The sequence below is a fragment of the Cornus florida genome, unplaced genomic scaffold (genome assembly GCF_030987335.1).
Source record: "Cornus florida cultivar Cherokee Brave unplaced genomic scaffold, ASM3098733v1 CherokeeBrave_3.0.0_Hap2_Chr09, whole genome shotgun sequence".
Taxonomy (NCBI): Eukaryota; Viridiplantae; Streptophyta; class Magnoliopsida; order Cornales; family Cornaceae; genus Cornus; species Cornus florida.
In genome coordinates, this window is record NW_026775579.1 from 42,647,539 (window position 1) to 42,658,384 (window position 10,846).

At 32.1% G+C, this 10,846-nt stretch overlaps 1 protein-coding gene across 1 annotated transcript; it reads left to right on the forward strand.

Annotated features, from left to right (window-relative positions):
* The first annotated feature begins 7,030 nt into the window (after positions 1-7,030).
* Positions 7,031-10,453, forward strand: LOC132273754 (flavonol synthase/flavanone 3-hydroxylase-like). Its single transcript, XM_059774804.1, has 3 exons — positions 7,031-7,651; positions 8,605-8,929; positions 10,061-10,453. Exons 1-3 carry the CDS (start codon positions 7,185-7,187, stop codon positions 10,271-10,273), a joined length of 1,005 nt encoding a protein of 334 aa, XP_059630787.1. The 5' UTR covers positions 7,031-7,184; the 3' UTR covers positions 10,274-10,453.
* Positions 10,454-10,846: the final 393 nt, after the last annotated feature.

The window sequence follows — 10,846 nt, forward strand, 5'->3', positions numbered from 1 at the left end:
CGACTACTTAATTAATATATTTATTTTGGTACCATTGATTATTTCTGGCTCGATCACAATAAAACATTTGTTTAACAAAAATAATAATTTAATAAATAAATATATAATAAATCATTATGTCTAAAACCATACGAAGGCCTTCGAATTTACTTTGTGATCAACCACAATTAATACAAAATAAATACAAGTAGCAATGATGCAAATATTGAAAATATAACCCTCTAACTATTAATCACATAACTACCCAAAGTGTCGGTCTAAGGATCCCGAACAATCCGCCGAACAAATCAAAGTAATTATTAATTAATAAAAGAGTCTATAATTTTCTCATGTTTAAGAGTCAAATGTCATGACGATGATAGGGAGCAATTGCATACGACGGCTCTCGCAATATATCTCAACCTAACGCGGATCCAGTTCAAGTCTTAATTAATTATGAGTCCATCCATAATTACCGACTATGAACCATTTATGATTACTATTTATATTCATGTATTGATCGCCATCACATACATATATAAATATCTCTTGTAATCAAGTGGACACTATCAATTCTATAATGAATCGAAATATAATACATTGAATTCACCAATTGTATAAAACATAAATATTTCAAAAACGTCAGGAACATATGTCACTTTAATCCAAACAAAAATTTGCTATGCCAGGGTATATAAATCCTAACACATGGTAGCTATTATTGAGAGTTAAACCTCTCATTACACATAATGAAAGAATTATCATTACATCAATCACATAAATATGTATGATGATAACAATTAGTTACATTCACACACAATACAAAAATGTTATATAGTTCACTCAACTCTAGGCTCGAATTAGGGGTATACAAAAATTCAGTCAATGCGAAAATCCAAACCAGACCAAACCGGACCAGACAGTTTGGTTTGGTTTGGTTTGCTAATGGTTTGGTTCGGTCACGATTCTAAATTTGTGAAGTCGTAAAGATACGATTTGGTCACAATTTAAGGTCCTTTATAACCGAACTAGAATGAACCAAATCGGTATATTATATATATATATATATATATATATATATATATATATATATATATAGGTTAAATTATAGAGTATATATAATATAATTATATAGTCCTACAAAGTTTGTAATAACTATCAATCCTATGGTCCACTCTTAATTTTCTTTGATCTTATTAATTTATTAGATGATTCTTTCTTTTTCTTTTTCTTTTTTTTTTTTTTTTCTTTTTTATTTTTAATAGTGGCTGAATTTTGAATTGTGGCTGATTGTTTGTTGTTGAATTAGTAATTCTAAATGTATTAAGTTATTAGCAATTCTGAATTTATTTACTTCAGTTCCAAAAGTAATAAAGAAGATTGAATTAAAAGTATTGAATATATTAATAGTTCTAAATGTGTTAGTAATTTGGTTTATTGTTGTGCATGTAGATAATATGAATACTTCTGTAAATAAAAAATTAAATAAATAAAAAAAATTAAAAAAAAAAAACTGTGAAACTGAACTGAACCAAACCAGTTTTTCACGTTTTGGTTTGGTTTGGTTCCTTAATTTGGTCAAATAGTTCGGTTTGGTTCCAAATTTTACGAATCCGTTAGAATTGGTTTGGTTTCAAAAAACTTTTAAACCGGTCCAAACCGAACCATGTGCACCCCTAGCTCGAACTTGTAATCTTTCCTTTGGAGAGGTGAGCTTGTACCATCTGTCATATTGCCCATTTGGTGTCAAGCTACATTCATGGAAAGAGAGATTTCACTATTTTGTATCAAATAAGAGGATATACAATCACAAATCTCAAAACTCTACACATTCTTTTTTTTCCTCAAGCTACATCCCTAAGAATTACGTACTCTCCCCTCTCTTCACAACACTTACGTTTTCAGCCCCTTACACCTTTGCTATCTCTCTCCCTTAATTTCTCATACGTATCTCAATTTATAAAGTCTTCTAACTCAATTTCTTATTGGATAAGAATTCCACAACTTATCTAGGTTATCATAACAATCACAACTTTAAAATTATAACCTTATACACCACTTACCCCAAATGGACTGTTTTAAATAACTTGGACTGGTCCAAATTCTCTAGAAGACTATATACACACAAAATTCAAGCCACAAAACCCAATAATCTCCATCAAGATTCGAAATTCATCTTCATGCACTCCGCCATAGCACCACCTCAAACAAAAAAAAATTCTTTCTTCCACAGCATTGGTGTTTAATTACTCACCCTTGACAACCCACCAATAATCCACTCATCCTCATCAATTATTTTTCTGACTCAAAAAACAAAAACTTATGTTCTTCGTATCATTAGATTCATCCCATCTTGAGAACTAGCACCCACTATTTGGCTTGTCCCCAAAACTTATTCTTCATAAGCTTCCCACCAACATACATTTGTGTCATCATCAACTCTGATTGAATCTTCATAGTACTTCACGATCAACATTCTTCTCTGACAAACTTCACGAGTCCATCTTCGACTCTAATCTTCAACACCAACCACAAGCTTCGACCCACCATCGACTCCGATACCAGTTGTTAGGGAAATTAACTCCCTCCAACCCACTGCATGGTCGGTTATTGTCGAGAGTTAAAACCATCGTTCATCACATATAACAATTAAAAACATAATTTTCACATCAACTACATAAGTATACATAAAGATAACAATCATCCACATCCACGAACAGCACTATATTTTACATGGTTCACCCAAGTCTATGGTTATGTCCATGGAGAGAGAGATTTCACTATTATGTATCAAGAAAGAAAATATACAACCACATATGTCGAAACCCCACACATTTTTTCAGGCTATATCCCCAAGATTTACATAAACTCTCCCTTCTCATCACTAAACTCACATTGTAGCCCCTTACATCTTCCCCTCTCTCTTTCTCCCTCTTAATCTCTCACACATATCCCAATTTATAGTCTTTAAAATCAATTCCTTGTTTGACAAGAATTCCACAACTTGCTTTCGTTACCATAACAATCATAAATCTAAAATAGCAGCTTAATACACCATAACTTTCTTCCCTTTTTACCCCAGATGGACTAGCCCAAGTAATTTTGACTCATCCATATTCTCTAGAAATATTCCTTGTTCAACAAGAATTCCACAACTTGCCTGCACTACCATAACAATCATAACTCTAAAATAGTAGCATAATACACCATAACTTTCTTCTCTCTTTACCCCAGATGGACTAGCCCAAATAATTTTGACTGATCCATCTTCTCTAGAAGACTATATACACACTGAATTCGAGCCACAAAACTTAACAAAATCTGCACTGAAATACTCATAAATGAAAAGGTAGTACTACTACTTACAATAATAGAATTGGAAGGGTTTGGACTTTGGAAACACAGACACCCTCTATTTAAAGAAGAAAAAACAAGTTATATTATTATCATTATTTAACTAACAAACATAAATTAAGAGCTTTTATTTTGTGCTGATCACACATTTGGCATTGGGAAAGGAAGGAAGAGAGAAAAAATGGAGCAGGTTTTTCTATTATTCAGTAGAGGAAAAGTATTTATGATACCTAAAGAGAATTGTCATAAATGGATTGAAAAAAAAAAAAAATCCTAAAATAACTTCTTCTTTTTTTGCCATAATTTTTCGTCACAATTAACAAGCGTAGTGATGGATGCTAATGGATTGTCAATATAAAATTTGTAACCAGCTTAAGGTGACTGTGTTGTGACGACATATTTTCATAGCTAAAACATTTGAGCTACAGACTTTTTTATTTCACAAATGCACTCCTTTGTTGTCATGGAAATGATGGAGGGCATCTCTCCTAATTCATGAAGTTGGTTTCATTAAAAATTTGGGAAGAAGAGGAGAGTGATAATAAGCTAGGACATAATAATGAAATAATGACACATTATTATTATTATTATTATTATTTTCACTCCAACAAATAAAAAATAAAAAAAAATGTGTATTTATTTTACAAAATAATAAATTAAAATAAATAAAAATAGGGAGGAGGAATTGTGATATAAAAATAGAGAGGAGGAACAGTGCCCACCCTATTGTAACTCTCTTTCATACTTTCTCTCCACTCTTTCATCTAGTTTTACATCCCTCCCATCAAAGATGGCATTAAAACTTCACCTTTATATTTTAATATAGGGTAAAGTACAGCAACATCCCTTGAGATTTGTCAAAAGGACCCTCAAATGAAAGTTACCTATTTTTGGGACAATGACACCCTTTGAAGATTGAAAAGTGGACAAAGGCACCTCTTGAAGCCAACTGACATGAAAAATTGACCAAATTGTTCTTTGACCATTTAGTTGACCTTTTTAACTTTATAAGTTAATAAATTGGACGAAACTACCATTTAGTAACAAACAGCCACAATGCTAGGTATATAAACTATATATACACACACACACAAACACATCCCTGAAACAGATTAATAAATTGGACGAAAGTACCCATGTGTGAATTTATAACAAAAATTTTGGTAAAAGAAAAAAAAAAAAAAAAAAAAACCTCATTTGTTTTCATTATGCAAGAATTTCTCAAAATAACAAAATTGATAGCCCACAATCTCTCAAAATAATAAAATTGATAACAAAATTGCATATTTCTTTTGTTGTAATAAATTTTCAATTTCTTACAAAAAGAATAAAGTTTGACCAATCTAAATGGGTGTCTATTGGTGCTACTTATATCTGTCAATGTTGTTCAATTTTGCCTTAAAAAAATTGTGAGAGATTATGGATGGGTTATCCAACCTCTGAATGATGTCTTTCAAGAACTAATTGATGTTACTGGTGTTACTTCGTTGCGTAGCCCACACTGGATTCGCTATTTAGTTATTTTCCATTCTGTTTTTATGGTAATAACAAACCCCCATTTGTTTAAAAAAAAAAAAAAAAAATTAATTTCATTCTGCCACAATTTCTCAAAATAACAAAAAAATTGTTATAAAAAAAAAAAAAACGACATGTTAGTAAAGAAAACGGGAACAAAATTTTTTTGTAAAGAAAATAAAGAAAACCTCATATTTAGAAAACCACATAAAGAAAAGCCCATATTTTATTTGCAATATTTTTTTGTAAAGAAAACCTCATTTTAGTAAAGAAAACATGAACGAAATTTTTGTTAAAAAAAACCCATATTTTTTTTGCAAATTAATGGATAATATAGTAAATAAAACAGGAACAAAATTTTGGTAAAAAAAAATACAGGTTTGATATTTTGCAATTTACTGGTTGTTAATCTAGCACCAAGTGGCGTTAATTTGTGGCCCTAAACTTTTGGGGGCAATTGCATCATTTTGACAGGTTTGATATTTTGCAATAAATCTGAATTAAATATTAAGGGGCAATTTTGTCTTTTCATATGATTTAAGGCCTTGTTTGGATGGAATTTCTTTAAGGGGTGTCATTGTCCCAAAAACAGGTAACTTTGTCCTTTTGGTAAACCTCAAGACATAATAATGAAATAATGATACTTTTTTTTTTCACTCCAACAAATTAAAAAAAAAAAGGTGTGTATTTATTATACAAAATAAATAAAAATAGGGAGAAGGAATTGTGATATAAAAATAGGGAGGAGGAATACTGCCCACCCAATTGTAACTCTCTTTCATACTCTCTCTCCAGTCTTTCATCTAGTTTTACATCCCTCCCATCAAAGATGCATTAAAACTTTACCTGTATACTTTAATATATCAAGGGTAGCTATAGAGTAATATTTCGACAACTATAGAGCAATATATATAGAATCGTACCTACCTAAATATATATATATATATAACATTATATCTTATGAGATATTTACAAAGTTTGTATTTGAATCTAAAATGAGCAGACAACTTGCGTACCATCAAAGAATTAAAGAAACGATATTTTTTTTAAGCTGAATTGACTTTTGATCAAAGAGATCATGTGCATGAGCAGCCCCAAGGTCTATTAATACGCCTATTCAGACGTGGCATTTTCTTGATGTCAGAAGAATGCATTGATAATACACTACACATAGCAATGTATAAAACAAGGTGTGGCAGTTTCAAATCCACAATGAAACGCACACTGTTTTTCAATTTTATTTTTGAAGTTAGGTAAGACCTACCCACACATATTTCGCCAATTCGCCCTAGTAATATTGATAAAGAGTTTGTGAGTCGAATACATACAATTAAAATTATGAAAATAATAAATGATATTATAATAATATTATCATATTTAATAAGATTAATTATATAAAACACCTTTAAAATTTATTTTTTTGAGCAAACAACACTCTTCTTTTATTTTGACTATACAATTTTTTTAAAATTTTAAAAATATTGCAAATGATGACTTTTCGAGAGCCAACCGTTTAAAAAGTACCATTCACATGTCTAGCAAATGACTAATTAATTGTACTAAATACCGAAAATGCCCTTATTTAATTCCAAAAATATTCTTACCCTTTTTGTATATAAAGGTCATAGTAGTCATTTTACATTAATTAAATTTTTGACTTTTTATTTTAATTATAAAAACGATATTTTAGTATTTTTATCGCTCCATTAATTACCGTATGACATAATATCCTTATTCTCCCCTAAAATAAACTTCAGAGATTTATATGAGCTATGTTGCATGCCCACCTAAAATAGTTTATACATTTAACTTTCAAATTATTTATCATTATTTATTTCACAGATGAATAATTATATTTTTAAGTCCCAACCGGTTGTCCTGTAACGCTAATGAGCCCCACGATAATGGCGGGCTATAAGCTTACGTGGTGAGACAACCGGTTACAGACTCACAATACTAGTCAATTTCTTTGATCACCCTTCTTCAGAGACTCAAAATCAGACAAAGCTCCGAACCTCTCCTGAAGAATGGGTGGTGGGCTAATAATGGCCGTTGATCACATCGATATACTCATAAATGAAAAAGGTAGCAGTATAAATTGGGAAGGGTTTGGTATGAACTATCCAGTGTACTACAATCCTACACGTCAACCACTTCTTTATAACACACCAAAACTCACTCACACTAACAACCCATTCATGAAAAGTTTGTTGCAACTTTGCAAGAACAACTGAACAAGCATCGATAAAAAGGGTGCGAGTTGTGTGTGAAATAATTGAAAGTTAGAGAGAGAGAGGGTGTTTGTGTGTGTAAGTGTCCTAACTAAAAAACACAAAATGGAGGTGGAGAGAGTACAAGCCATTGCTTCACTATCCAAGTTCACAGACACCATCCCATCGGAGTACATTAGGTCAGAAAATGAGCAACCAGCGATCACAACCTTCCATGGTGTGGTCCTGGAAGTTCCGTTGATCGATCTGAGTGGTCCGGTCGACGAGAGCCTGGTCCGGGCCATTGCGGAGGCGAGCCGGGAGTGGGGGATATTCCAGGTGGTGAACCATGACATACCAAATGAGGTTATAAGCAAATTACAGAGAGCTGGGAGAGAGTTCTTTGAGCTCCCGCCAGAAGAGAAAGAGGTGTATGCTAAGCCTCCTGGGGCTCAGACTGTGGAAGGCTATGGCACAAAACTACAAAAAGAAGTTGAAGGCAAGAAAGGTTGGGTTGATCACTTGTTTCACAAGATTTGGCCTCCTTCTGCCATTAACTACCAGTTCTGGCCTAAAAATCCACCTTCTTACAGGTTAGCTATTTTTTTTTTCCTTCTTTTTTTTTTTTTACGGAATGGTAAAACAAACACACTTTTCGTCCATGCCGGCTTGAATCCCTCCCCTCCGAGGATAGGGAGGTTATGCACTAGGCCAGAGAGCCTAGTATAATTTTGCCGTGTTCTTCTGCTTACAATTTTATTTATTTATTGGGTTGTCGCCTTTGGGCTTGTCATCTTTGGATTGCCTTTGTAATTTTCTGTTGGGCTTTTCTTGAGCCTTCTTCCTTTGGGGCTGTACAGTTCTATTTTCAATAAATTCAATTTACCTTTCAAAAAAAAAATTTTTATTTACTTATTTATTTATAGTAATTATACATGTGTAATGGGAGACCGTATAGGTCTGGTGATACATTATGTAACTTCATCCAACGATGCAAACTTATAAAGATGAATAATGTGTCTATATGTTTTTTTAATTTCTTGTTGTTTTTTAGATTAATTATTATAGAATTTATAGGATCCATCCATCCCGTCGCAGCATTATCTATTTAATTGAAATGGAACAGTTGTCTCAAATTTGTGTTTTAATGCATGGTCCAAAAAATAGCAAAATACTAAGAACTGATACCAGATACTGTACAATATTAAGGTAGTACGGACAACAATATTTAAAAATGTAGAGCGTAATTGGACAATATAATCGTGTTACGTCGGATGGACAATATAATAGCGTGTTATGTCAGATGGATGGTATAAGCAATTCAGCTGAATTTGCTTGTAAAGTTAATGTAAGATAGCGTAGATATGACTTTTTTTTGCATTAAAAAACAATTTATACACTAACAGGCAGTAGTCCAGCGATACCAAATTCATACTTCTCAAATAGAGGTCAGGGGTTCGAGTACTACATTTTAAATGGGTTTTTTTATTATTTATTTTTATAAATTTGTATTTATGTCCTAAATGGTTGTGTTTTTTTTATGTAGGGAGGCAAACGAAGAGTATGCAGAGAAACTGCTTGGTGTGGACAAATTGTTCAAGGGCTTGTCATTAGGGCTAGGGCTTGAAGGCAATGAACTGAAAAAGGCTGCTGGTGGTGATGACTTGGTTTACCTTATGAAAATTAATTATTACCCACCATGTCCTCGTCCTGATCTGGCTCTTGGAGTGGTGGCTCACACTGATATGTCTACTCTGACCATCCTAGTGCCCAATGAGGTTCCAGGACTACAGGTGTTCAAAGATGACCATTGGTATGATGTCAAGTACATACCCAATGCCCTTATCATTCATGTTGGGGACCAAATTGAGGTATTGCCTGTTTTTTTTCATTCTTACTCCGTGCTTGATATGTATATGATTCCAATATAGTCATTGTCAAACTACAGTTAAATTTTTCTACAAGAGTTTATCAAACTGGTCTCTTTAATGGTACAAATTATTCCTAGTATTTTCAGGTTCAGAAAATAATTTCTCTAATTTAGTTATCATGAGAAATAAGGGAAAGAAAATATATATGAGGGGGAATTGATGGAAAACATTTTTCCTTTTCTTTTCATGATTTAGATCTGAAACTAAAAATTTCCAATCCTATTTAAGTAGGAAAAAAAAGAATAAATTATACTGAGCTCTTCTTAACTTTGTGCAAATTAGACACATATACACCGTTTAACCTTTATTACTTTGACCACTCCTAAAATTTGAAGCGGAGTGCTTAACGATCCCTCTTTGGATTTTAGTCCGTCAAAATTGTTAATAAAATGACCAAGATTCCCTTATCTTCTATGAAAAGACTATAACGACCTTAAGTGTTGTAGTAGAATGACAAACCACCAATAAATGAACTAAAATGCCCTTATTATTTAAAATATAAAAAATAAATCTAATGAGTTGGAACCCAATTTCTGACTTAATTGAGTTTTTGTTATCATTTCCATTTTTAGTATAATATATTATTTTAACATAAGGACATTAATGACTTTTGACACATTTAGATGTCAAAGTAATAAAGATCAAACAGTCAATTTGTGTGTAATTTGTTCAAACCTCCGGAAATGTGAGTGTAATTTAACCAAAAAAAATTAGTAAATGATCATTAATATATATTTCTATTCTTTTCTTTTTTCCTTTCACTAGTGTGATGAAATTTTAGCTTAATTTGATAATTTCATAATTTCAGTAGTGTTTGTTTTATTTAAATTTCTAGCATATCTCTTGTGAAAAACTTTTTACAATTTCTTAACAATATCATTAGTAGTTTCCTTCTTTTCAAAAGGATATTTGTTGAGGATCAAACCGGAGGAGTTAGTAAAAATAAATAAAAATTTCCTTATGATTGAACAAGAACAAGTTTTTTTTAATAGTATTAATAAACCATTTTAACCAAATTTTCCATTACTCAAAATGTAAGTCCCCTTGTTACTCTGTGATGTAATTTGACAGATTTTAAGCAATGGGAAGTACAAGAGTGTGTTCCACAGATCAACGGTGAACAAAGACACGACGAGAATGTCGTGGCCGGTGTTCTTGGAGCCGCCACCGGAGTTTGAGCTCGGGCCTCTTCCAAAGCTTGTCAATGAAGAGAATCCACCAAAATACAAGACCAAGAAGTACAAAGACTATGTTTACTGTAAGCTGAACAAGCTTCCCCAGTGACCTGCACTTTTGGCAACTTATCGATCGGTTTTGGCCAAGTAGTATAAGCAGTAATCTTAGCAAGCTCATGTTGTTGAGTCTATATTTGTGGAGGTTGCCGTGAAATAAATTTGTTAATTCATAATTAATCTATGTAGTATGCTTAATAAATATATGTCCCACCCTTCAATTTCAAACAAATTAGGCTTGTATCTTCATTCTTCAAGTGTTATTTCCATTCAGAATGGGCATTTTACACAAATCAGTTGAGACATATATATATATATATATATATATATATATGTATGTATGTATGGATTAAGTGCAGAAAACTCGATTTACCGAAAAAAAAGAGTACAGAAAACACTTTTCTACTATGGATACTGTGGCACTCTTAAATTATTGATTTGGTGCAAGTAAGTCTCACCTGACATACTACCCTTACTAAGATAATTTATATATTATTAAGAAACAAATCTATTAGACCAAGAGGGGGGTGAATTGCTCAAATTAAACTTCTTCTTGTTCACAATAAGATCAACAAATCCACATAAGGCACTGAACACAAGATATATAAAGAAACCCTCTCAATGG

Excerpts from the sequence above, each read along its gene's own strand:
- LOC132273754 (XM_059774804.1), top strand. The coding sequence starts at position 7,185 with ATGGAGGTGGAGAGAGTACAAGCCATTGCTTCACTATCCAAGTTCACA. Across the intron at positions 7,652-8,604 it reads AAAAATCCACCTTCTTACAG|GGAGGCAAACGAAGAGTATG; the intron begins GTTAGCTATTTT and ends TTTTTTATGTAG. Across the intron at positions 8,930-10,060 it reads ATGTTGGGGACCAAATTGAG|ATTTTAAGCAATGGGAAGTA; the intron begins GTATTGCCTGTT and ends GTAATTTGACAG.